This window comes from Cnephaeus nilssonii (genome assembly GCF_951640355.1).
Source record: "Cnephaeus nilssonii genome assembly, chromosome: 5".
NCBI classification, from domain to species: Eukaryota; Metazoa; Chordata; class Mammalia; order Chiroptera; family Vespertilionidae; genus Cnephaeus; species Cnephaeus nilssonii.
In genome coordinates, this window is record NC_137076.1 from 29,777,152 (window position 1) to 29,805,017 (window position 27,866).

General features: G+C 48.6%; 1 protein-coding gene across 1 annotated transcript in view; it reads right to left on the reverse strand.

Annotated features, from left to right (window-relative positions):
• Positions 1–9,484, reverse strand: part of ATCAY (ATCAY kinesin light chain interacting caytaxin) — a gene marked incomplete at both ends in the record, with an annotated part of 27,208 nt that extends 17,724 nt beyond the window's left edge. The window contains one exon of the mRNA XM_079773077.1: positions 9,408–9,484. Coding sequence (XP_079629203.1) covers positions 9,408–9,484 — 77 coding nt within the window. The remainder of the gene's footprint in view (positions 1–9,407) is intronic.
• Between the last annotated feature and the right edge of the window lie 18,382 nt (positions 9,485–27,866).

Consider the following 27,866-nt stretch of genomic DNA (forward strand, 5'->3'; position numbering starts at 1 on the left):
CCAGCTGTGGGGCGTGCGGACTCTGGGAAGCACTACAGCCTTCATTAATTTCTGCCACTTCAACTGAAAGGGGGGCTGTTTAGACTGGGAAGGACGATAGAATGCTCTTTCCTTTCCTTTTCAAAAACTCTTTATCCTTCGCCTCTGTTCCTTGTAGGGGAGGATCTGGTACCCTTTGCAGGGTGGGACCTACCCACGCGTCTTCCTTTTCCTCCCTCCCACTTTTCCACATTCACCACATATTGGATGTTCTTTGAGTAACCACTCCCTTCCAGGTGCTTTGATGGGTTTTGGAGGTAAAGGATGAATCAGATGTTGCCCTGCTCTCCTGGAGGTCAAAAATAGAGCAGAGGCCCTAAGAAAACGAAGACAGCCATCCACACAAAACCCACACTCGAATGTTCTCAGTAACATGATTCACAATAGCCAAAAAGTGGGAACAACCCAGATAGCTATCAATCGATAAATGAATAAACAATGGCCATACAATGGAATATTATGCAGCCATGAAAAGGAAGGAAGCACGGACTCATGCTATAACATGGATGAACCTCGAAAACTTTATGCTAAGTTAGAAACGAGAGACACAAAAGGCCACCTAGTATGTGATTCGTTTATGTGAAATGTCCAGAACAGGCACACCTAGAGACAGAAAGTGGGTTAGTGGTTGCCAGGGGCTGGGGGAAGGTGTGTGTGTGAGGTGACTGCTAAGGGGGACAGGGCTCCTTCTTGGGGTGATAGAAATGTTTTGGAACTAGACAGAAGTGATGATTGCGCAACATGTGAGTGCACCAAATGCCACTAATTCGTGCATTTAAAAGGGTTAATTTTATGTTATGTGAATTTCACCTCAACTGTGTGTTGTTTTTTTAAAAATATTTTTAATTGATTTCAGAGAGGAAGGGAGAGATAGAAACATCAATGATGAGAGAGAATCATTGATCAGCTGCCTCCTGCACGCCCCACACTGGGCATGTGCCCTGACCGGGAATCGAACCATAACCTTCTGGTTCATAGGTTGATGCTCAACCGCCGAGCCCTGCCGGCCGGGCTCAACTGTGTGTTGTTGTTTTTTTTGTTGTTTGTTTTAATAAAGGCAAGCTTCTAATAAAGTCAGAAGAAGGTTTTAAAGAGGCATTTCATGTACGCTCTGCACTGTTCCTCTTCTCTGTAGCTGCCACCCTTGCTCTCAACATGGGGGAGGGGCGGGGCTGCGGACTCATGACTAGGTCCAGGGTCCCGGAGTACAGGAGGCACACTGCCCATGTGCAAGGTGGCCCCACATTGCAGACTGATGGCAGATGCACCAGCCCTAGTTCCACCCCGCCCACACAGCACTTAAAAACTTTAAATTGGCTGTTATATCAGAGATCTGACACAAAAATTCTAGCTTTCTGTCTTTTCTTGAATCAGATCTGCCCTTACATGTGGCAAGCACCACCAGGAGCCGGCGGTCCGCCTCTCCTGTTCAGCTGGGTGTTGGAATTTTCTTCCAGCTCCTTCTCTCATTTACGCTGCCTGCCCGGCACCCTGCAACGTCGGAGGCCGCAATTCCTGTTCTGGAATCAGCTAGAATCATAACTTACCCCACGGGCAGAGCATTCGCTGTGTGCCAGGTTGGAATGTCCAGGGCATGATCTCCTTTGCTCCTCACAGCAGCCATATGAGGCTGGCAGAAGCCAATTTCACAGAAGAGGAAACTGAGGCTGGGCTAGAGGACCCCCTCCGGGTTTGAAGTTGGCAGAGCTCATTCCAGTCGTTGCCCTTTACTGCCCCCTTGTGCCCAGTCAGCACATGCGCATCAACCCGAGGGAGGACAATAGGGAAGCAGCCCTCTGGCCTGGGGAGCAGGGAGCCAGGTTTGGCCACCAACTCCTCCTGACAGAAAACTGCACTGTTGTGCAGCCAGCACGGTCTTCAGTTCTCATCAGGATGTGATTCAGCCTCCCAACCCTGGACGGTGCATGAACATCCATCCTACTTGGCCACCGATCTAGCCCAAATGTCAAGGTGAGGAAAGCATCCAACTGCTCAGCGACGGGGACTAGGAAACCAAGGAACTGAGTAAACCGGTGGGCATGTCTGAGAGCGCTGGAAGCAGACGCCGCTCTGCAGCTCTCCAGCGCTCTGCGGCTCGGTGGTTCCCTTCCCTCTCTGAGCCTCGGTTTTCCTTGTCCGTAAAATGAGAATAAGGCAAGTACCACTTCTCACTAATTTCACAAATCTCCTAGGTGCCTGGGCTCTGGGAAATGTACAGGGCTCAGATGGTAACACACAGTTTGGGGGAGGGGGGGTTGTGAGGAGCTTTCTGCCAACGTGGCCAAGCTCTAGTACCCAGTTATCTGATCAAATGCTAGTCTAGGTGTTGCTGGGAAGGAATGAGGCAGATGTAGTTCAAATCTATAATCCGTGGACATTAAGTAAGAGACTATCCTCAACAATGTGGTGGGCCTCATGCAACTGAAAAGCCTGAGGTTTTCCTGAGGAAGAAGGAATTCTTGCATGGCTCAGTGGTTGAGCATCAACCTATAAATAAACCCAGGAGGTCATAGTTCCATTCCCGGTCAGGGCACATGCCCAGGTTGCGGGCTCGATTCCCCGTAGGGGGCATGCAGGAGGCAGCCAATCAATGATTCTCTCTCATCATTGATTTTCTAGCTCTCTCTCCCTCTCCCTTCCTCTCTGAAATCAATTAAAAAATATGTTTAAAAAAACACAAAAAACTGCAGCATTGAATCCAGCCTGAGTTTCCAGCCTGCCCTATGGATTTTAGACTTGACAGCCCTACAATTGAGCAAGACAATTCCTTGGAATAAATCATATATATAATATCCACAATCATATATACAAAAGAATATGTTGAAACATATCTATATTATGAATAAAATATACATACTTATATGTATAATTGTACATACATAATATAAATAAACACAATAATAGTATATATTAATTAATAATATATACAACAATAAATACAACCATACAAATATGTATTATATAGGTAATGAAAGTCAACTGGTTCTGTGTTTTTTTCTTAAGAACCCTGATTGATACAAAAGGGAAGGAAGATGATAATCAAGTAAATAAACAGATGAATAAAGCAGATAGTTCCAACAAGGGAAATAAGCAAGATGAAGGAGGAGGGGGCAGGGTGCAATCAGGGGTGGCCAGGGAAGGCTTCTTTGCCCAGGTGACTTTTTGTTGTTGTTGCTAATCCTCACCCGAGGATATCTTTCTATTGATTTTTAGGGAGAGTGGAAGAGAGGGGGAAAGACAGAGAGAAACATCGATGTGACAGAAACATATCAATGGGTTGCCTCCTGCACAAGCCCCCATTAGGGACTGACAGGGGAGGAGCCTGCAACCGAGGTATGTACCCTTGACCAGAATCGAACCCGGGACCCTTCAGTCCACAGGCTGGCGCTCTGTCCACTGAGCCAAACCGGGTAGAGCGAGCAGGTGACTTTTGAGTGGAGACTAAGGCGAGAGGCTGGCATCATGGGAAGACTGAGGAAAGGACATTCTGATGGAAGGCACAGCAGGTGCGAGTACTCTGAGGCCGAATAAACTTGGTGAGTTGTAGGAACAGATCAGAAAGCGGACCAGGGTGTCCGGAGCAGAGAGAGCAGCGGGGAAGGGAGAGTGGATGGAGGATGTGGGTGGGGAGAAAGGCAGGCCCCAGGGGAGGTGCTATCCTGGGAGTGGAAGGAGGTCATGAGGCTGAGGCGCCTGGCACAGCCCATAGAATGCAATGGATATTCAATAAATGTTCCAGCTTACGCTGGAGAGCTGGAGAAGCCGACTCAGCAGGACTCTGGACTCCTTGGAGGAAAGGCCACGGCTTCTGACAAAGGCAGAGCAAATACCCACCCTGCCGGGTCACGGGGCTGTGGCTTTCCGGGCAGGTGAGACCTTGTTATTTCCCCAAGTCCCAGGAAATCCTCGAATTACGCAGAGCTAAAGCCTTGCCACGAACCCGAGATGGATGCAGGTGGCTCTCGGTAGAGCTTGCTCTCAGCGATGGGCGGCCCATGGAAAAAGTTGGGCGCCCCTGCATATGCAAGGCACACGGTGTGGCTTCATCCTTCTGTAGGGGGCTAATGGTGTCCTCCCAGGAAGGTAACTCAGTTACTAACCCCCAGTGCCTGGGAATGTGACCTGTTTGGAAATAGGGTCTTTGCAGATGGAATTAAGTTGAGGTCATACTGGATGATGGGGGCCCTGAATCCAATGAGTGGTGTACTTATAAGGAGAAGAAAACGTGGATACAGGCACTCAGAGGAGAAGGCCATGTGGAGATGGAGGCAGAGGTTAAAGTGACGTGTCCACAAGCCGAGGAATGCCAAGGACTGCCAGCAGGCACCAGAAGCTGAAAGAGGCACGAAGGATCCCCCCTTAGAGCCTGAGGGCCTCAGAGGGAGCATGGTCCTGCCGGCACCTTGATTTTGGATGTCTAGCCTCCAGCCTGGGAAAGAATCCATTTCTGTGTCTTCAGCCATCCAGTTGGCGGTACTTTGCTATGGCAGCTCCAGGAAACTCACGCACCCTCTCAGGGTGAAATAAAATCCCTCGCCCGGCCAGTGTGGCTCAGTGGTTGAGCGTCAACCTATGAACCAGGTCACAGTTCGATTCCCAGTCAGGGCATATGCCTGGGTTGCAGGCTTGATCCTCAGTGTGGGGCATGCAGGAGGCAGCTGACCAATGATTCTCTCTCATCATTGATGTTTCTATCTCTCTCTCCCTTCCTCTCTCTAAAATCAATGAAAATATATATTTTTTAAAAAAAGAAATAAAACCCTCACCTGGAGGTCACGGTTTGATTCCCGGTCGGGCACATGCCCGGGTTGCAGGATTGATCCCCAGTGTGGAGGCTGGAGGCAGCCGATCAGTGATTCTCTCTCATCATTGATGTTTCTATCTCTCTCCCATCTCCTTCCCCTCTGAAATAAATAAAAATATTTTTTTAGAAAATCCCTCACCTGGGCATCCCTCAGGAGGTGGCGTCTGTGAATCCTCCCACCTCATCCCATTGGGCTCTCATACTGCATTCCTTACCAGGCTGAGGTCTTCCTTGCCCCAGTGCCATGGCACATCCTGTTCCCTCTGCCTCCAGTGCTGCTTCCTGCTTGTAGCTATTCTGTTAAGATCAGGGCTACAGCAGAATAAAAATTTATAAACAAGCAGAACCCACGGCCGCTTGGCTGATGCACCAGTCAGACATCTGCACCTGCACCTGCCTCTCCTGAGCTAGGAGACCCTGGTCAAGCCCTTCTCTACCCTGGCTCCCAGTTTCTCCACTCAGCCTTCCTTCGGTCCGCATCCTGCTCCTGCCGCCTCAAGGCCTTTACGTGTGTTGCTCTCTCTGCTGGGAATGCTCAGCCTCTACCTGCTCAGACCCCACCCAGAACTCTCCAAGGGCCAAGAACCCACCTGCAATTTCTCAGTGGGTTGTGAAGTTAAAGGGGACAGCCTGTCTCTGCCCCAAACTTGTGAGCACCCATGAGGGTGGCTGTCTTTTTAAAAAAAAAATATATATATATTTTATTGATTTCAGAGAGGAAGGGAGAGGGAGAGAGAGAGAGCGACATCAATGATGAGAGGGAATCATTGATCGGCTGCCTTCTGCATGCCCCCTACTGGGGATTGAGCCTGCAACCCGGGCTTGTGCCCTGATGGGGAATCAAACTGTGACCTCCTGGTCCGACGCTCAACCACTGAGCCTCGCCGGCCGGGCTGAGGGGGGCTGTCTTGTTCTCCACGTGTCCCCAGCGTTTCACCCAGGGCCGGGCGTACAGTCGGTGCAGATCATTAGACTGAATTAAAGGAGAAAACTAGGCAGTGAGAGAGATAATCCCCAGGCTGCCCTCACCTCAGACTCCATAAGGATCTGCAGGAGGGCAGGGAGTGAAGGAAGAGACTGCAAGATAATGGCAGCAGGAGGGGGCTGTGGGCACAGGGCAAGCGCTCCAACAGCCACCAGAAGCGTGGAGACGCCCCGGGGAAGGGCTCACTGAGCTGGAAGGAGTAGAATTGTGGGTTGTCTGGCCTCAGACAGAGGTGCTTATGTTGAAATGCAGCTGGACGCAGCATCAAGGAGCTGCACTCATTTCTTCCAGAATGAGGAAGACAGAAGCCGTGGCCAAGGCACACTCTCCACCCAGGGCTGCACAGCGAGGCCACTCTCTTGCAAACACTGAACTGCTGAGGAGAGAGAGGGACCCTCTGCAGCTGGGGAAACTTACTCGAAACTCACATTTGCAACTGCAATCAGCCCCATTTTTGTCTCCACAACACTTTGGAGAGGGGCTATCTTTTAAAATATTGGGAGAGGGGCCGGAAAAGGTACTAGAGTGAACAAGATACAAACAAATAGGAAAAGTCCGACTGGCATGGCTCAGGGGTTGAGCATTGACCCATGAACAAGGAGGTCATGGTTCGATTTCTGGTCAGGGCACACGCCCAGGTTTCAGGCTTGATCCCCAGTGGAGGTGTGCAGGAGGCAGCCAATCGTTGATTCTCTCTCATCATTGATGTTTCTATCTCCCTCTCCCTTCCTCTCTGAAATCAATCAAATATATATATTTTAAAAACCTAATAGGAACAATACTGAGGGTGACAATGACTCTGGGCAGCCTTCATCATTTAGACAGCCCATCTTAACCATCCAGCCCCACACACCTCATTGAGTTCTCACAACTTCCTGAGCCAGGGATGATTGCCCCTATTTTACAGATAGGAAAACTGAGGCCCACAGGTGCTTGAAGAGTTGCCCACGGTGGCCGAGCAAGCCTGTTGGGGTTTGAATCAGAAGGTTCTCGAAGTCCAGACCCAGGAGTGCTCTGGTCTCAGCAGAGGCCAGAGATGCTAAGACTGATCAAAGACCCATCGGAACCCGGACATTTGGTGCTGGAAGGAACCCACTGCAATCACCCCATCTGATTCCACTTTTTATGGGAAACAGACCCCTCCCCCGCAACAGGAGCAGGTGACTGCTCTCAAAGCCACTTATTGCCCATTTGGGAACCTTTTTATTTTATTTTTTTAAAAATATATTTTTATTGATTTCAGAGAGGAAGGGAGAGGGAGACAGAGATGGAAACATCAGGGATGAGAGAGCATCATTGATCGGCTGCCTCCTGCACGCCCCCTACTGGGGAATCGAGCCTGCAACCCAGGCATGTGGCCTGACCGGGAATACAAACCCGTGACCTCGTGGTTCATAGTTCGACGCTCAACCACTGAGCAACACTGGCCTGGCTAGCATCTTCCTAACTACAACAGGACTTCCTTGCTAGAAAACGATCCTTAATTTGCCCAAACTGCTAAGTCTGGGTGAAGGAGACCCCTTCCCCAGGCAGTAGCACTCCCTGTGGTACAGAGCGGAAGAGGAAGACTTCTGGGAGGGGATGTGGACAGGAAAGGACGTCCTAAAGGTGAAAGGGCAGGAGGTTGGCCCTAATGCAGTGGGCATCTCTTACCCAAAATGCTTCTCTTCCCAGAGACAAACTGCTACAGACAATGGTACTGAGCAGACAAGAGATGCTCAGCTCTTCTGAGAACTGGCACCTCTCGCTATAAAGAACCACACACACCTGTGCAAAATATAGACTGAAAATGACTAGCTTCAGGAGAGGCCTAAATTCGAATTCACCTGGGGCTCAGGCCCTCCACGTCGCAGCTCCCACTCGGATACAGTCGATAGGGAGTCCAGGACCTCCCACAAGCCCGTTGAGCTTTTGAACGGGACCAGTTGTACAAAGTGTATCTCGGACCAATACCGAGGGTGACAAACCTGCGTCCCTTTCATGCCTGTTGTTCATCTGCCTAGTTTCTGCTCTCAGTGCCCTTGCCAACAGATTTCTGGAGCCGGAGAACCTCTTTAAAGTCTCTTTTCCAGGGTGAACATGTTCAGTCTCTTTGACTATTCCTTCCCAGATGGTTATGTAACTAACTCTTGGTCATCATCTCCTGGGGGTAAAGTCCTTGCATTAAAGGGGGAGGGAGATGAGTGGTTGTATCCAACCAATGAAATAGGGAGCCTGTGCTGAAGATGGTTTGTGTTATACAAGCAACGCCTCGCTGGAGGAAAAAACAGAGAGAGAGAGAGAGAGAGAGAGAGAGAGAGAGAGAGAGAGAGAAAGTGGGAGAAGAGAGAGAGAGAGAGAGAGAGAGAAGAGAGGAGGGGCCTGGTGGTTCTTGCATGTCAGCAGTGGATGCTGCTCAGGGCTTTCTTCCTACTTGTTTTTATTCCTTCCGGTGACTGTCATTCATTCATCCTATCTATTGAGCACCAACTGTATGCCAGGCTCTGTTCTCATGCTGGCATACAGCAGTGGTCAAACCAAAGGCCCTTGCTCTCGTGGAGTTCCCTTTGGGGGGAAATGGACTTTAAAAAAGAGAAATATATAAAATGTCTAGTGTAGTAGATAGTATGGGTCTCCTACAGCTGCTATAACAAATTTCCACAAACCTAGTGGCTTACCCCAACACACATCTATTCTCGTATGATTCTAGAGGCCAGAAGAGAGTCTATTTCCTGCTTTTTCCAGTTTCCAGAGGTGCTCGCATCCATTGGTTCATGGCCCCTTTCTCCCATCTGTTACTTCCATCATCATAGCTCCTACTTCTGTAGTCAAGTCTCCTTCTGCCTCCTTCTTATAAGGACCACCTGGACAACCCAGGCTCATCTCCTCATTTTAAGATCCTTAACTTAATCACACTTGCAAAGTGCCTTTTGCCATTAACGGAACATTCTCAGGTTTCAGTGATAAGGATGTGGGTGCCCTTCTTCAGAAACTTGGGAGAGGTTGATAAAGGGGCCAGGAGGTCCTCTCTGAGCAGGTGGCCTGTGGGCAGAGACCTGAAGGAGATGAGGGAGGCATGGGTGTTTGGGGAAGAGTGTTCCAGGCAGAGGGAACAGCCAGGGCAAAGTCTGAAAGTCAGAGGCATCCAGATACGGGTAAGGAACTAGAAGGAAGCTACTGGGGCTGGAGGGGCATGAAGGGGACAGATAGCGATGGGAGTAAGCTCAAAGAAGCAGGCGGAAGCTGAACCCCGGATTCTCTGTGGGATGGGCATTTGCCCCAGGGGTTTAAGCAGGGGTATGACACACTCCCTCTGACAGCTGCAGGTAAAAATACACTATCACCCGATTCATGGGAACCCAGGTAAGACTATTAGAATAGTCCATGAAATGGGTTTGCAAGAATGTTTATAATTCTCAAAATAGTGTGGAAATGGGAGCTTTTCAGGGGTAGGGGGTGGGGTGGGAATCAGTCTTAAATAATGTAGCAAATATTCATTATGGGCCTGGCCTGGTCAACTGGCCGTTCTCCTGCACCCCACCGCGGAGAAGTGCTGGGCCCACTGCCTCCACGGCGGACACAGACACCTGGGAGCTGTACCTGGGAAGATCTTCATCCTGCCACTCGTCCTTCACCTCCACGTTTTCCATCCGGAGTGTGGCTTCTGTTGTCCCCATGGGACCAAGTGTGGCTTGAAGCAGGGATGAATTCTGAAGGAGAGCCACGGATGGAGGTTTTACTGGACAATCATCATCATAACAACCCCTCACCCATGTTCAGCATTTCAGATCCATCTGCAAAGAGCTCTTGCACCCATCGTTTTAGTGAATCATTGCCCAGCCCCATGAGGCTTCCCGTTTCACAGGTGATAAAACAGAAGCATAGAGATCTAAGAACACCCATGCGGGTCTGGAGTTTGAACCCAGGTCAGAGACTGGGGCTCCAGCTACAAGCTCCCCTCCGTCTAAAGCTCTGAAATCCACCTTCCCCTGGTCTCATCACCCTTTCATTATCGTAGTCTTCAACTGGGAAACGATAGAGCAATTAAACTCATTTATACTAAAGTGTTGATGACTGATATACTTAAGCTTCCTTGCAAACAGGACCTGGTCAACCCGAACCCATCTCTATCTGCTCCAGGCCACCTACCCTGTCCCTTTATCTCCCCCCTCAAAGAAGAAAATCCTGACAACTTGCTGACCTGAGGGCTAACAAAGGCAGTGTGGAAAGTGACTGGGGTTGGGAGTCAGGATCCTAATTGTTACCAACCACAAAATGCCAGTTTTGTTTTTCTTGTTCTAGGAGCTGGCTGAGGGCAGGGGCGGGGTGGATACAGCACTCTAGATGATGGCTTAAGTGCTGGGCTGTCTGGGAGCAGAGCCAGCTGCTGAGGGAGATTGAGTTTGGGTATAACCTGGGCTAAGGCAGACTCTCAGGCCATTCACCTCTCCAGGCTTCAGTTTCTCTGTTTGTAAATGAAAGAGCTGTGCTAGAAATAATCTCTATGATACCTTCTGGGCATAACAGTCCAGGATCGTAGGACTCAAATGACACCACAGGTTCTGTGCTTTTAAACCTGTGGTTCTACTGGGGGCAATTCTGAACCTCCCCTCTTTCCCCCCTCCCCCACCAGCAGGGGACACGTGGCAATGTTTGGAGGCATTTTTGGTTGTCACAACTGGAGGGGGGTTGCTCCTGGGACTGAAAGGGTGGAGGCCAGGGATGATTCTCAACACCCTACAGTGTCCAGGATATTATAATCTGGCTCCCAGTGCCTATAGATCTGAGGTTGAGAAACCCTGTTTTCATCCGCAGATTTGTGAAAGGATTTCAGGCATGACTTTGGCTGTCATTATAGAGGACCTACTGTGTGCTCGCGTCCCATTCTCCCATCCTCCAAACAGCCCCAGTGTTGTTATCCTCACTTGCGAGTGTCTAAGGTCCCTCACCTCCAGCCAGCCCCTCACCTTCCCTGTGGCCCAGCCGCCCCTCTGTAGCCTGGTGCATGGCCAGCAGCTCAGGTGTGACATCCAAAGCCCTGCCCGCACTGGACCATGGTCCCCGGAAAGGGTGAGGGTCTGCGTTTGGGATCTTGGCTCAGAGAGGGAGGACCCAGAAGGAGCCTGAGACAGGTGAGGGCCAGGCAGGGAGGGAGAGGATGGCTGCAATTCGAACCCTCTCCCCACTTCCGTGAGAGTTTCTCACTCCCTTCTCTTCACTGTCCTCAATGTCGTCATTCATTCATGGACAAGGGACGGTGAGACGCAGTTCGCCAAAAAATAAATAAGAATCTTCCTGACGGTGTGGGCAACCACGACCACCCAGAACCCTACTGCAAGTGAACTACAGCACAATGGAACTTCATTTCCTGTCGGAAGGGAGTGGTCTTTTTGCGCCAATTTTCCTTATCCTGAGTTGGGTGTGACCTCAGCCCCCAGGAAGGATCCCCCAACCCCACCCCCCCCCACCACACATACCTACAGCCCAGACCTTGGAGCTACACATGTTGCCCCAAGATCCTCTACATGTGGGTGTGGGGAGGCCCCCAGAGGCCCTGTCCACTCCCACTCTCCCATCCTGACTTCACATTTAAGAATGGCAATGAGGCACAGGCTGGGAGAGCTGGGAAGCGTTCCTTTGCGCTGTTGTGCTGAATGATTAGCACATCACATTCAAGTTCAGGGAGAGGAGGAATCTGCCTTCAACCCCCTCCCTTCCTCCCACCTCACAGGCAAGCCTTTATGTACACACTCTCAAATCCCTTTGCCAGATCGCTCCCAGGGTTATAAATAGGAAAGGCACAGAGGTGGGATGTGGACATTTTGGTCTGGTAGGAAGCGTCCGGGAGAGGGGCTGAGGGTTTTATCCGCCTAATCTCCAAACACGTCCTGAAAATTGTGCGAGTCTCTGCTTCCAGGTGAGCGACAGGCACGGAAGGGGAACGGTAGGTGTGAATGCCGGCGGGCGGAGAGATGGATGGGTAGGCATTCACACCTACCGAAAGAGCCAGGACCGTGGTTCTCCATTCCCACCAGCCCCATCAGCCGGGCGGGGGGTTGCAGCAGCAGTTGCCTGGGACACCCCTCCCGGGCAGGGTGGGGGGAAAGCAAGGTGGGCTCACCTCCGCGGTGAGTGCTGGTTACCTCCGAGGCCTCTCCCGGTTACGCGCAGACAAAGGCGAGCCCAGCGCGGCTGCAGCCCGGCATCCCTCGTCTTCCCAGCCGGTCCCCGGGCTGTCAGAGCATCCGAGGAAGATGCGCGCAGGGGCGGACTCTGCATCCAAGCAAGGTCACCCCGAGCGACGTGGCCGGCGCGGAGGGCGCTTTTGTCCAGGGGTGCGAGCGGTTTGCAGCTAGCTGTCGGCTCGCCCTCGCTCGGAGGCAGCTGCGTCCGCTGTCATCGTCGCAGCCTGTGACTCGAAGGTATTTTCTCTCTCCAGCTCGCAGCTGTCAGAGGCTCGGCTGCCTTGAGACGGTTAATTACGCTGCTTTTGTGTGCGGGGTGGGTCGGTGGGGGCAGGGCAGGCCAAAAAGCACAGCCCCCTGCCGGAATCCGCGGCTCTCCATTGGCTGGGAGGGAACCTTTCCAAGAGCCTCACCCGCCGCAGAAGCGGAAATGGTTTTCCTGATGGCGCATCACAGATTTAAAAACAAAACAGGGGACAAACACACAAATAAACAAATGGCGGCGATGGCCTCATCCCTTCGATCCAGGGGAAAGGGGGGAGGAAACGATGTCCTCAGGACCCATTTGGCGGCGCCTCGGCCGGCCACTCCCTATGGATTGAGCCGAGGACCGGGCGGGAGGTGCGGGAGAGCCGAGACCGCACCGGGCACGCTCGCTGGGCCGCGGGAGGAAAGGCGCTCCTCGCAGTGGTGCACTGCGGTGACCTTGACCTGGAGGACTTCAGGAGGCAGCGCCGTGGCGTAGGGCTCACAGGGCATCCTCTGAAATCAGACCAGATGTGGGTTTGAGCCCTGGATCCGCTTCAGTTTCCTCATCTGTGACATGGAAAATGGCCCTGGCGTTTCAGCATGTAATGAGAGAGTGCACGGAGAGTGGCTAACTTGGTGCAGGAGCGTGAGAAAGGCTGTATACATATTTCTTGCTTACTGTCTTTTTAAAGTAATTTTAAAAAATTGATTTTAGAGAGGGAGGAGGAGAAGGGGAACGAGGAGAGAGAGAGAGAGAGAGAGAGAGAGAGAGAGAGAGAGAGAGAGAGAGAAACATCGATGTGAGAGAGAAACATCGATCCGCTGCCTCCTGCACGTACCCTGACTGGGGATGGAAGCTGAAACCTGGGCATATGCCCTGACTGGGAATCCAACCGGTGACGTTTTGGTGCACAGGACTATGCTCAACCAATTGGGCCACACAGGCCAGGCTCTTGCTTACTGTTTATTTTTAGACCTGTAGCAAGTTGAATAGAGCCTCTTTCCCCCCCAAAAAAGATATGGCCATGCCCTAACCCCTGAATGTGACCTTATTTGAAAAAATAGTCTTTGCAGCTGGAATTTAGTTAAGGATCATCCTGGATTTAGGATGAGCCTTGAATCCGATGACAAGTGTCTGTGAGAGAGGAGAAGGGAAGGGGACGTGTGAGAGGGGAACACCATGTGACAATGGAGGCAGAGGTCAGGGTGATGCATCTGTAAGCCAAGGAACACCAACAATTGCCAGAGGCTGGGCGAGAGGCCTGGGATAGATTCTCCCTCACAGCCTCCAGAAGGAGCCAGCCCTGCCACACCTGGACTTTGGACTTCTGTTCTCCAAAACCGTGAGAAAAGAAATGTCTATAGCTTTGAGCCATCTAGTTTGTAGTACTTTGTTATGGCAGCTAATATAAGACGCCAAGTAGGACCTGGTAGGAACTTATCCTTATTCTTCTCTCCAGCCCCTTAATCACCACAGTGGTATTTGCCTGTTTTGTGAACACATCAAGTTTATTCCCACCACAGGGCCCTTGCACATGCTGTTCCCTCTGCCAGGAATGCTCTTCCTCCAAACGTTCACATTATTCAGGTGTTACCTCAGAAGTCATCTCCTCAGAGAGGCCTTACCTTATCACCCCCTACCTTGCCTCCTACTCCATCACCATACATCCCATCATCCAGTCTGATTTTTTAAGTATATATACTTAGATTGTGGTACATAACATAAAATTTGTCATTTTAACCATTTGCAAGTAAGTACACACACAGTTCAGCAGCATTAAATACATTCACATTGTTGTGCAACTATCCCCACTATCTAGTTCCAGAACTTTTTCATCACCTTAAATGGAAATCCCATCCCCATTAAGCCCTCCGTCAATCCCCTCTGCCCAGCCCCTGACAGGCATGAATCCACTTTCTGTCATTGTGGGTTTGCCTGTTCTGAGCATTTCCTACAAATGGAATCACACACTACGTGGCCTTTTGTGTCTGGCTTCTCCCACTGAGCATCATGTTTTCAAGTTTCATCCACATGTACCGAGTGTCAGAGCTTCACTCCTTTTCATGGCTGAGTAATATTCCAGTGTGTGGATGGACCATATTGTGTTATCCATTCGCCAATGGTGGGACACGTGGGTTGTTCCCACTGTTTTGGTTATTGTGAATAGTACTGCTGTCAACATGGGTGTATATGGACTCATTGGGAAACCTGGTGATTATTTTTCCCCACAGCACTTCCCACTACTTGAAATGATTTACTTGTTTCTTTGTTTATTGTCTGACCTCCCTAATTAGACTGTAAGTTTCAAGGAAAATTAGACTTAGTGGGTCTTGTTCACTGCAATATTCTCTGTAGAGGGCAGCTGCACCCGACACAAAGGAGATGTTTGGGAAACGTAGGTAGGATACATGAATGCTTGTTCCCGTCATGGATATACCACACAACACGACTGTGTGGCTGCCTCCCTCACAGCATCAGGGTATGTACCCCTCCAAGCCAAAGGCATAAAAGCAACTGCCCCACAGCAGAGGGGGATTGGAGCCCAGAGCCTCCAGCACAAGATCTGGACTTTGCACCCCCGGGCTGGAGGAAGTGGAGCTCTGGGAAAAGATTCTTGTGTTACCTGAGTGGGAAATTCAGACCAGTCCTGTGCTGGGCACTGGGGTCCGAAACACAAATAAGACTTTACTTTCATAGGACTCCCGCTATGAGAAACCGATGGGCAAAGGGGTCTGGGCTAGGTTAGAGACATCTTTGAAGCAGAGTGGTTTGGGGGGAGGGGTGTGCATGGGAAGATTTCCCAGGGCAGTGAAGATGTGAGGTAGACCCTGAGGATTGAGTAGGAGTTAGAAGGATGGAAAAGGGAGAGAAAGGCATTCTGGACAGAGGGCTGTTTGAGAAGCCCAGCCTCTCCCCCATGAGAGGGCGTTGGGAGCTGTCCGTGGTGCTGCAGCAGCCACCCGCGAGCCCAACGTGAGACCTAAGGTTGGTGTTTGGTGTATTTCAAATTGCGTTAAAATATGTCTAACAGAAAATCTACCATTCGTGTTATTTTAAGTGTAAGGTTAAGTGGCATTAATTACATTTCACATGTGCAACTATCACCACCATCCATCTCCCAAACTTTTTCATCTTCTCAAACTGAAACTCTTGCCCCAGTAAACACTAACCCCTCATTCCATTCCCCAGTCCCCCATAAGGTAAGCTTCTTGAGATCATAGATGTTGGAGTTTGTTATTACTGAATCTCTAATTCCTAGGCCAGTGTTTATAACTGGGGAGTGATTCTGCTCTCCCCCACACCCAGGACATTTGGTGATGTCTGATGACATTTTTGGTTATCACGACTTGAGGGATGCCAGTGATACTGGCATTGAGTGGGCAGAGACCAGAGATGCTGCTCTACACCCTATAATAGACAGTCCTCCACAATAGGGAATTATCTGGACCCAAGTATCAATGGCGCTGAGGTGAGAAACCTGCCCTAGAAAAATTCCTGAAACATAGTTGGTTCTCAGTGAAGTTTGTTAAAGCATTGAAATTGTTAAACCTCCTCAAGTCTCATTTTCCTGGTTTGCAAAGGAGATTAATACAAGTACATTTGATCCTCATTACTTGTTGTTTTCTTATTTGTGAATTTGCCTACTGGCTGAAATTTATTTGTAACATTTGTAACCCCCAAATCAATGTTCATGGAGCTTTCAGGGTCATTTGCAGGCAGCCCAAAGTGGTAAAAAAATTTGAGTGCAGGTTCCCATCTGCTCTGTCTTCTTATTCCAGTCCAGACTGTAAACGATGCCGGGGGTCTTAATCCAGCATCTAGAAGGGGAGTTCAGGAATCTGGAAAAGGGGTTGCTGTAAATTAATCAAGAGTCCAGAGATGAAACATAATTTTGGAAGGCATTTTGGGGAACCAGAGAAGACTTAGCTAAAGAAACCAAGTCCTCCTGTCTCTCTGGACCCCTTGCTTTTTATTAACACAAATTGTCCTAAAACAAGGTAGATATACATATCAATGGCCAAGGTTTAGTATACAAAATCCATTGTGAGATTGGGGGAACTGCCTACGGCTATTCAGGTGTTTGGCCAATAGGAGGCAATAACATGTAGATTGAAATGCCCTCAGCTGTCTGGCAGCAAGCAATCATTTGTGCATCCTTTTCAGGTTTGGGGAAATGCCCTCAGCCATCCCAGATGATTCAGCCCTGCTGACATGCTGGAATTAGCTTCTGGCAAAACGACTTCCCTTTTTGGGGTTTATTTAATGCTGTGCTTTGCATTTTTGTGATTATTATTGGTGATTTCACTGTTTATAATGGCCCGCACTCATGTCGCTTAAGAGCTGTCTAGTGTTTCTAAGCACAAGTAGGCTGGGATGTGCCTTATGGAGAAGATCTGAGTAAGCTTCATTCTGGCATGAGTTATAGTGCTATGGGCTGTGAGTTCAATGTTAAGGAATCACAATGTATATTAAGATCTCCTTAAACAAAACATACACATAAAACAAGGTGATGTATTGATCAGTTGATAAAAATGTTGCGACCAGAGGCTCACAGGAACCCAATCCTGTATGTAAGGCTTACAAGCAGTGATTCAGTGTTTGCTATTCAGTGTTTGTACTGACTTTATAGAACAGAACTACTGCCGATAATGAGAACTGACTGTATCTACTTTTGAGGGCTAGTGTGAGGACTAGTTATGATGGTGCAGGTAAAGCATTTTAGCACAATGCTTGTAGTCAATAATAGGAAAAGAGGTGTCGTGCAATCCAGGGAAAACAATTAAAACAGCTCTGCTCTTGTATAAAGCATGCAGCCTTCATCTAGTTAGAGCTGCAGAGAATTGGAGGGAGGCCATGTACGAGTATAATTACCACGCTGGACTTTAGCCAGCACATGGAGGGAGAACCGTGCTTGGCAGATTGTTCCTCGAGGCCACACATGGTCATACAGACACAAATGGAAGAATGCCATCCACTAAATTACCCAAAGGGCTTTCCTTGGCACCCTGGGCTTGCCATGGTTTCTGTCCAAGAATTAACTGGCCCCCTGCTTGCTTAAATTAAGGGGCAAAAGAACACCACCCCACCACAGTCAGTAAATGTACTTTTTTGGCCTTTCATAAAGTTAATTTTTAAAAATTCGAAATAATTTTAGAATCCCATGTGGTTGTAAGAAATAACAGAGAGAGATCCCGTGTACCCTTTTCCCTCCGTTACCCAATGGTAACATCTTACAAAATTATATTACAATTTCACTATTGCTTTTGATAGTCAAGATTCAAAATTTTTCTATCACCCCAGAATCTCTCATGTTGCCATTTTATAGCCACTTCCACTCCCCATCTCCTGTCCCCATGTCCTTAACCCCTGGAAATCACAAATATGTTCTCCATTTTTTAATAATTTTGACCTTTTAAGAATTTTATGTAAATAAAACCATAAGAGTATGTATGTAGCCTTTTAGCATTGGCTTTTTCCACGCAGCATAATTATCTAGAACTTCATCCAAGTGGCTGTATGTATTAAGAGTTTATTCCTTGCCCAGGCCAGGTAGCTCAGTTGGTTATATCATCGCTCCCAATATGCTAATGTTGCGGGTTTCAATCCCTGGTCAGGGTACATACAAGAATCAACCAATGAATGCACAAATGGAACAACAAATCAGTGTGGGTCCCCCCTCTCTTTCCCTCCCTTCCTCTCTCTCTCTCTCTCAAATCAATCAATCAATCAATCAATCATAGAGAATTTATTCTTTTTTGTTGCCAAGTATTCCATTGATATGAAATGTCTAGAACAGGAAAATCCGTAGAGACAGAAAGCACATTAGTGATCGCCAGGAGCTGGGGGTGGGGGGTGACTGCTAATGGGCACAGGGTTTCTTCTTGGGGTAATAAAAATGTTCTGGAGTTAGTGGTGATGGTTGCACAACTCTGTGAAGGTACTGAAAACGATTGACTTGCACACCTTAAATGGGTGAATTGTACGGTGTGTGAATTATATCTCAATAAAGTTGTTATTAACCAAGAAAATACCATAGTTGTAATTAACAATTTGGTTATGATCTGCTTCCCTGATTCAAAGTTCTTGAGGACTGGTACCATGTCAGTCTTGCTCACTGCTGCATTCCCTAAGATGACCTGGCCTGTGTCAACTGATAATCATTGGCGTCAATTCAATAGCAATAGGAATCCCAAATTGGGGTGCATTGAAGAAGGAAACTTCATTCAGTGCAAAACAACTCAATTGTGATACAGCACAGCTGTGAAAACAGCATAATTGTGGGATAGCCCTGGGGCCAGGCCCCTCTCTGGCTAGACAGCTCTGCTCTGCTCCTTGCTAACCTGCCTGGAAAAATCAGTGTTTCAGCTCAGTGAGGGAACATCTCTGAGCCAATGGGAAGTGGCTTATATGGACAGAGGTCCCCACTCCTGGTCCCTGATGCAAATGAAGACTCCAAATCCTACTAGTTTGATTGGTCCAAAAGGCACTGTCCTGATTGGTCAGAATAGAGCCACCGTGGTTGATCAGAGCTGCACAGCTCCGATTGGATGGGGAAAGAAAGACTCAATCCTATTGGTTGAAATAGGATTCTAGGAACTTCTGTATACGGGCTGGTTCAGATGGCAGAAACAGTGCAGGCAGGTGGTTTGGTGCAGGCCTCTCCCTGAAGCACAGTTTGCATGAGAGGCCTTGTGTAAAAATGGCTGCTAGGCTTGCTCTATCTATCTATCTATCTATCATCTATCTATCTATCTATCTATTTTTGGTAATTTGAGCCCTGTAAGTCACCAGGAGCCCTTCTTGATCTTCTTTCTCAGGGTCCACGCCTGTAATAGGTGGGTCAAGAAATATCTCTCAAAATTTATTTCACTAAGAGTAGGTTTCTCTACATCGGCACTAGTGACATTTGGTCAATAACAGCAAAAAGGATGTTCTGTAATCTCCCTCCTAGGGGGCCACTCTGGACACTGTGGGGTGTTAAACAGTACCTCACCCCCTCCATTCCTCAGTCATGAAAACCACAAATGTCCCCAATACTACCTAATGTCCCCTGGGCAAATCACTTGGTAGAAAACTGCTAATTTAGAGCCACTAAATTTTAAGTGTTGAGTGGGGCAGTGCTTGGGATAAGAGGCCAAGAAGGAGGCCCGTGAGACAGAGAACCCCCAAAGCTGAGAGGTTAAAGGGAAGGCGGGGCTCCGAGATGGGGCAGGGCTTGAAGCTAGGGGCGGGGCTTGAGCCCAGACTCCCCACATTTGGGTGGTCAAATGGAAGGCGGGGCTCTGAGAAAGGACCCTGGTCCGGGGCATAGAGCTGGACTCAAGCAAAGACTCCAGATGTGGAGCAAGATGCGGGGTCTCTCAGTATGCGGCGAGGCCTGGGAGCGGGGTGGGGTCCGAGCCAGAGTCCTCGGAGGCGGAGCCGTCGGAGGGGAGGAGGGCTCCGAGTAAGAGGCGGGGCTTACGGAGGGGCGGGGCTAGAGGCGGAGTCAATCCCCCCAGACAAGGAGTAGGAAGGGAGCAGGCGCGAGCCGCGCGCGGGGGGCGGGGCCTGGGGCTCTTCGCGGGGCACGAGTAACAGGCGGCCGGGTTACGTCACGCCCGAAGGCCCCGCCCCTCGTTGCGGGGAGGACCGAGAGGAGCTTTTACTGCTCAGCGCAGGGCGCCAATTCGCACTTCAGGTAACGGCCTCCCCGCAGCCTGGCCCCGCGGAAACCGCGCCACGAGTACCCGCGGGTCGGTGTCTTGGTCGGAATCGGGCGGGACGCGGGTGGGGGGCCTGCTCCGCTGAGAAGGCCGCGGAGCCGGGAGGCCGCGGCACTCGATTTTGTCTGTCAAGGGGATGGACGCTGAACTGTGCTGGGAGGTCGAGGCCGGGCAGGGGGTGGAGCAGACACCTTGGTGGGGGGTGAGAGGGGAGTGGCGGTGGGGACCTGACCCCTGCTTGGGAAGAAAGACCTACTTGGGAGGGTACCTGGCCAGGCAGGAGTGTGTGGGATACTGACTCCTGAAGGTCGGGGTGGAGGGCTTGAGAGAACACGGAGACCTGGGAGGCTACCGGAGGGAGAGGCAGGGGCGTGGGGAGGGGGTAGCCGACTGGACAGAGGGGAGGACCTGAAATCCAGTAGGAGAGTGGCACCTGTGGCTTCCGGGGAGGGGGAGCAGTTTGGAGGGTACAGCTAGGACAGGAAGGGTAGAGGGACCTTGAAACTGAATGGAATAGGTGCGAGGATATTTAAGATCTAGTAAAGGGCGGGGACCCAGGCGTTTGGGAGGGGAGGGAGAGAAAGGAGCCCAGAGAAGAGCTGGGGCAGGGTGGCAGGCAGGCCTAGGAAGCAGCCAGGCGAGGGAGGGTTCTGTGGGTAGAGACGGGTGGGTATCTTATGTCACAAATGTACAAACACTCCCCCCCACACCCACGTTATTCTTGGAGCATGCTGCCATTTCACTCCTTCAGCAATCAAGACCAAGTCCCAGGCACAGGTGCAGGGCTGGCATCCCTAGGAGGCAGTGCCTCCTCCCATCCTTTTCATTTATCACCCTTCTGTCAGCTTCCAACTGGTACCCTGGCAGAACCTCTTGGGCCAGTTTCTCACAGACCCTGAGGAGCCAACCACGGGGGCCAGCCACCCCTTAGGCAACGGGGAGATCAGTGTCCCTTCACTAGGGGTCTTCGCTGCAGGTGTTCATGCTCTATTTCAGCACACTGCGAACAGATGAGGTTAGGGGAAAATGTGTGTTAGTGGATAGAGCGTCAGCCTGTGGACTGAAGGGTCTTGGGCTCGATTCTGGTCAAGGGCACATGCCGGGGTTGCGGGCTTGATTCCCCAGTGTGTGCAGAAGGGTGTGCAGAAGGCAGCCAATCAATGATTCTCTCTCATCATTGATGTTTCTCTCTCTCCCCCCCTCTCCCTTCCTCTCTGAAATCAATAAAAATACATTTTAAAAAACCATTTGGGCCGAAACCGGTTTGGCTCAGTGGATAGAGCGTCGGCCTGCAGACTCAAGGGTCCCAGTTTCGATTCCGGTCAAGGGCATGTGCCTTGGTTGCGGGCACATCCCCGGTAGGGGGTGTGCAGGAGGCAGCTGATTGATGTTTCTCTCTCATCGATGTTTCTAACTCTCTATCCCTCTCTCTTCCTCTCTGTAAAAAATCAATAAAATATGTTTAAAAAAACAAACAAAAACATTTGGCTTAATTATATTTTAAGGAAAACCTTTCAGATGAACAATGCTATCTTAGATGCTATTACAAATACACTTGGTACATTTCAAATATCTGAAGTGTAGATTTTGAATTTTCATATTTTTTTCTGTTTCAGAACCAAAAGCTCATCAACTTTGGAGCATAAGTAAAGTCCTAATAGAGATTTTTTTCCCCCTCCTAAACATGTTCTGTTTCTGAATTTTTAGTAGTTTTGCCATATTTTGTCTTTTGTCTGGATTTACCAATGTGTATATTTAGAATTATCAGAACAAATACATCAAATTTATTTATTTAAAAAATATTTTTATTGATTTCAGAGAGCAAGGGAGAAGGAGAAAGATATAGAAACATCAGTGATGAGAGAGAATCATCAATCAGCTGCCTCCTGCACGCCCGCCCACCCATCAGAGATTGAGCCTATAACCCAGGCATGTGCCCTGACTGGGTATTGAACCATGACCTTCTGGTTCTTAGGTCAATGCTCAACCACTGAGCTACACCGGCCGGGCACAAAAACATCAAATTTAAAAGCATTTTCAAATAGTTTTTTTTTTAATTATTTTTTTCGCATGAGTGTAGTTGGTGTTCTTTTGTGTGGTTATAGAGGTAAGGGGACAAAGACTGTTGATCTGGATAAATAACTGAGTAGTCCTGGAAAAATATGGAAAACATGTAGAAAGAGCATTTGTAAACCTGTATTCATTCTTTTTTATCTTGTACTAGAGGCCCAGCGCATGAAATTTGTGCATGGGTACAGTCCCTAGGTGATCAGGGCCATCTTCCCCAGCTGCCAGCAGCTGGCCCCACCCCCCGCCACCACCCACCCCTGTGGTTCCCTGTTTGCCATCAGGTGATTGGAGCCTGATGGTGGGGTGGGGGAGGGAGGGTGCTGAGAAGTCAGCTGTTCCTGCCCGCTTGCCAGCCCCGCCCCCCACCATGGGTCGCCCTCTGTGTATGGGGTGATCGGTGGGGTGGGGACCTTGGCCTGGTGCCGCCCCCATCCCTCACCACCCACCCCTGGTTCCCCATTTGCCATCAGGCGATGGGAACCTGCCCGCCGGGGAAAGGGACTGAGAGGTGGTCAGTGTGCCTCATAGTGACTGGTCGAGTGGTCGATCTGGTCGTTCCGCTGTTAGGGTCAATTTGCATATTACCCTTTTATTATATAGGACTAGAGGCCTGGTGCACCAATTCATGCACTGGTGGGGTCCCTTGGGGTGGCCTGCAGGGATCGGGCCCCAGCTCGCACCCCCACTCCCAGCCCCAGCTCGAGCCTCCAGTCTCGCAGCCCCGCAGTCCTGCCTGGCACCCTGCCTTGGCCTGGTGCCGCCCTCTCACCTGCTCTATCATCCTGCCGTGGTCCTGCTCTCATCGGGGCCCATCAGGGCCGGCAGTGCTTCCACTGCTGCCGGCTGCCAGTGCCGCATTGCGAACGCCCGCCATGTTCCGCGCTGCCCCCTGGTGGTCAGCGCACACGTCATAGCGAACAGTTGAACTCCCGGTCTTCTGGTTGAACAACCGCCCAAGGAGACAATTTGCATATTAGGCTTTTATTATATAGGAAGGATTGGTAAATTGAAAGTTTGTGAAACTTCAAATTAGGGGTTACAGGTGGCCCTATAAGGGCCAGTCCTGTACGTAAGTGAATCGAGTCTAAGATGATAGAGAGTGTATGGGGGCACAGGAGAACCAAGGCAGACCTTGCAACACACACGCCTCACCTGTTGTTGACATGGGATTCGCACCTCGTTGGGGAGTTTTCCCATTTCCCCAGAGAACACCAGTCCCCTTTCTATGTGAGATCCTCCCAAGTTTAAATACCAGCACCGAATTTAGACGATGTGGGTCTAATGACACCTGCCTCCACTTTATGATCTCTGCTTTATGTTTTTAAAAGTTTAATCATGGCCTGGCCAGTGTGGCTAGTGGTTGAGGTCGACCTATGAACTAGGAGGTCACAGTTTGATATACAGTCAGGACACATGCCCGGGTTGCAGGCTCTATCCCCAGTGTAGGGCGTGCAGGAGGCAGCCGATCAATTATTCTCTCTCATCATTGATGTTTCTATCTTCTCTCCTCTTCCTTCTTCTTTGAAATCAATCAAACTATATATATATATATATATATATATATATATATATATATATATGTATATATATATATATATACGTATATATATATATATATATATATATATATATATATATAAAATGTAATCATGAAAAGATACTGCAGAAGATATAGATACATTTGATAATTAAAAGATATACTACATATCCCAGCTAGTTGGAGGAGCTCTCCATTTTGACTGATTTTAGTCGATTAAGATGATTCTGGGTTTATTTTATTGTATTAATATCAGCTTTTGTTTTCATCACTAAGACAGCTTAATCATCAAAGCTGAGTAATGCTGCATAATTCAGAACAAAATTAGGAAACTGACAAATCGGAGAGGGTTTTTGGTGGGTTGTTTTGTGTGTTTTTTGTTTTGTTTTTTTTGCATTTTTCTATGTTTATAATGCCTTAAATTTGAAGTGTGCTGTTTATTCAGAGTATTTAGAATCTTGGAAGGAAAAGGTTTTGGTATCATCCAATGTCTAATTGGTTGGTAATTGTTTTCTTGATCTATTTCATACCAGGGTATCTGCCAGAAATTCTCTGCTTATTCTTTTTATACTTGTGTTCTATGTTAATTTTATTTATTTAAAAAATTTTAATTGATTTCAGAGAGGAAGGGAGAGGGAGAGAGAGAGAAAGAGAGAGAGAGAGAGAGAGAGAGAGAGAGAGAGAGAGAGAGAGAGAGAAACATCAAGGATGAGAGAGAATCATTGATCGGCTGCCTCCCGCATGTCCCCTACTGGGGATTGAGCCTGCATCCCGGGCATGTGCCTTGACCAGAATTGAACCTGGGACCCTTCAGTCCGCAGGCTGACACTCTATCCACTGAGGGACTTCTTTTCTTAGGGAAGATATTTTGCTCTGGCAAGTTTTTCCCCCTAAAGGTAAATTGCATTTGTGCTATATCGCTGTCCATTTGCCTTTTTAAATTAATGTATTCCCCCCCCAAATTAATTAATGTATCCCAAGTGCCTCATTTGACGCTGTTGACTAAATATTGAGAATTGCTTTGATTTGATTCTGTAGTGTTTTGTATTTCACAAAGTCAGTTCCATTCACTGAGGTTTACTCTTTGATGAGGTTTGCTCTCCAGGAGCAGAATGAGCATAACATCTAAGACCCTTGTAATGATTGTTTTAAAAAAGCCAGTGGCACCCTAACCGGTTTGGCTCAGTGGATACAGCGTCGGCCTGCGGACTGAAGAGTCCCAGGTTCAATTCCGGTCAAGGGCATGTACCTTGGTTTCGGGCACATCCCCAGTAGGAAGTGTGCAGGAGGCAGCTGATCAATGTTTCTCTCTCATCGATGTTTCTAACTCTTTATCCCTCTCCCTTCCTCTCTGTAAAAAAATCAATAAAAAAAAATATATATATACACACACTGAGTGGCCAGATTATTATGATCTCTGAACGCTTAATAATCTGGCCACTCAGTATATATATATTAGAGGCCCGGTGCATGAATTCATGCATGGGTTGGGTCCAGCCAGCCTGGCCAGGGGGAGGGGACATGGGCTGTTGGCCGGCCTGCCTGCTGGTCGAACTCCTGGTCGAGGGGACAATATGCATATTAGCCTTTTATTATATAGGATATACACTGAGTGACCAGATTATTATGGGTTCAGAGATCATAATAATCTGGCCACTCAGTGTATATATAAAAAGCCAGTGGCTTCTTTTTTACCTTTGAATGTCATTGGTTGAATCCATGGTTGGTGGTTCCATGTCTGTTATACTTGCTCATGAGAATCTCAGATTGGCTGTCTAGTCCTCCTCTGTTGACACCAGAGAGGCACATGTTAGACCAGTGTAGACATGTCTGTGGAAGTGTTTTGTTTTTTTGCCACTTAAAGCAGAGGGGAGGGCCGGAACCACAGATGACCCCTTGCCATTCCTGAAACGCTGGCCATTCATCACTTGACTGAGGTTCACAGCAGCAAGAAGGCATGCCATATTGTTCCTGGTTGGAAATTCTTTCACTGCTTCTGGGAGGGCATGTTCATAATGCTTTCTCCTTAGTTTAACCAGTATAATGTCATCAAGACAGTTATGAAGCACGTGATGAGCAGGGCTAACCACGTAGCCACCCTCTGAGTGGGGACCATATTTCTGTTCAGAAAGATGGAAGAGAATTCCAGAATTTTCCCTGCCAAACAGAATCTGGCTCACCCTCAGGCTCAGGAAAGTCACCAGTCTCTGGAACCCCTTCCTTGGGAACACCAAGCAGCCCAGTGGCTCTGTCTTGAGGAGCCACGTGGCTCTGATTTGGAGCCGGAGACTCCTGACTACATTTTATGGAAGGTTGCATATGGGCCTGGAGGGGAACAAAATCCTGTCACCCTCCCAAGAGCCCAAGCATTTAGTTCACCGAACCCTTTCCAGTATGTCAGAGTGTTTTCTGGGCTCTCTGGATCTGAAATGGGCATTTCACATGGAGAATACACATGGGCTTTCATGGTTAAAAAGAAAATTCTGCTGTTAAAAAAATCAGAATTGTTATGGGTATGAATGTATAATATATAAGTGTTTTGAATATAAAACCCTTGTGAACCAGCATGTAAAATGAAATGATTGCTGGGTGAGTAGGTGTGTGCATACACATAAGTAATTACATGTGATCTTACTGCCAATAAAATAGATTTGAAAATATCCTCCCTGATGAATGTCTTTAGTGACCATATTTAGCAGTGGGTGTCATACTTCACAATGCACCATCCTCGCTATGAATGTTATTCCCTCTGTGAAGTAGTCACAGATGCTCCATGAAAACTGAGCTAAGGCCGGGATGCTGGAGCAGGGCTTTACTCTCAGCACTGCGGAATAGCTGATGTTTGGTGTGGAGATTTTTAACTGCTTGGCACTCAGATTTGATCTCAGTCTGACTTAGTTTACACCTCACCTGGGGGAGTGTTAGGAGAAGTAGGTGAAGAGCTCATTGCTTAAGGGGAGGCTTGAGCAAGAGTAAATCTCTGACTTGATTTCCCCTCCTTGACTACCGCTCCCAAGTGCTCAGCCTTGGTCACAGGTTGAAATGGGCAGCCTGCAGACCATGTTTGCTTCACACACTAGCTTTCTCTGGCCTGTGGTGTAAGTTTTTTCTCTTTTTCCCCTTTATTTGAATTAGTTGCAAGCATTTAAAAATTGGGAGACTGAAAAAACAACAACAGTTTTGCTCAGTGGATAGAGCGTCGGCCTGTGGACTGAAGGATCCTGCATTCGATTCTGGTCAAGGGCACATGCCTGGGTTGTGGGCTCGATCCCCAGTAGGCAGCCAATCAGTGATTCTCTTTCTTCATTGATGTTTCTATCTCTCCCTCTCCTTTCCTCTCTGAAATTAAAAAATATATATATTTAAAAAAACAGTTTAAAAACCCTAATTTAAAATATATATATTGATTGATTGATTGAATTTAGAGAAAGAGGAAGGAAGAGAAACATCAATTTGTTGTTCCAGTTATTTATGCATTCATTGGTTGATTCTTTTTTTTTTTTAGAAATATATATATATATATATATATATATATATATATATATATATATATATTTTTTTACAGAGAGGAAGAGAGAGGGATAGAGAGCTAGAAACATCGATGAGAGAGAATCATCAATCAGCTGCCTCCTGCACACCCCCCACCGGGGATGTGCCCGCAGCCAAGGTACATGCCCCTGACCGGAATCGAACCTGGGACCCTTGAGTCCGCAGGCCGACGCTCTATCCACTGAGCCAAACCGGTCTCGGCCATTGGTTGATTCTTGTTGACAGGATCAAACCCACACATTGGAGTACTGTGTTAATGCTCTAACCCAGCGGTCGCCAACCGGTGGTCCACGGACCACTGGTGTTCCATAAGGTCCAAAAGGTTGGCGACCGCTGCTCTAACCAACTGAGCTACCTGGCCAGGGAAACCCTGATTTCTAGCATTGCTTAAAATTGGAAGATCTGACAAACCTGGACTGCATTGTAAGCTCCTACCATGTCCGAGGCACTGTGACACATCGGTTCTTGTTTAGTTATCACGCCATCCCAAGAGATAGGTGTTCCTATTTTACAGGTGAGGGAACAGGCTAGGAAAGAATAAGTGACTCACTCAAGGCCCCACAGTGAGCAGAGCTGGTATTGGAAGCCAGGTCTGACTCTGGGTCCTGTTCATATCCTACCGGGCCATAGCTCTCCAGCCAGTTCTAAGCTTCAAACCCCTGTGAACTCTAAGTTGGTCCTCGTGTAGAACACTCACATCTTCAATTTTTCTCCATCTTGGTCTAAGGGAATGTCTCATTTGTACCCACGGGATTTTAATCT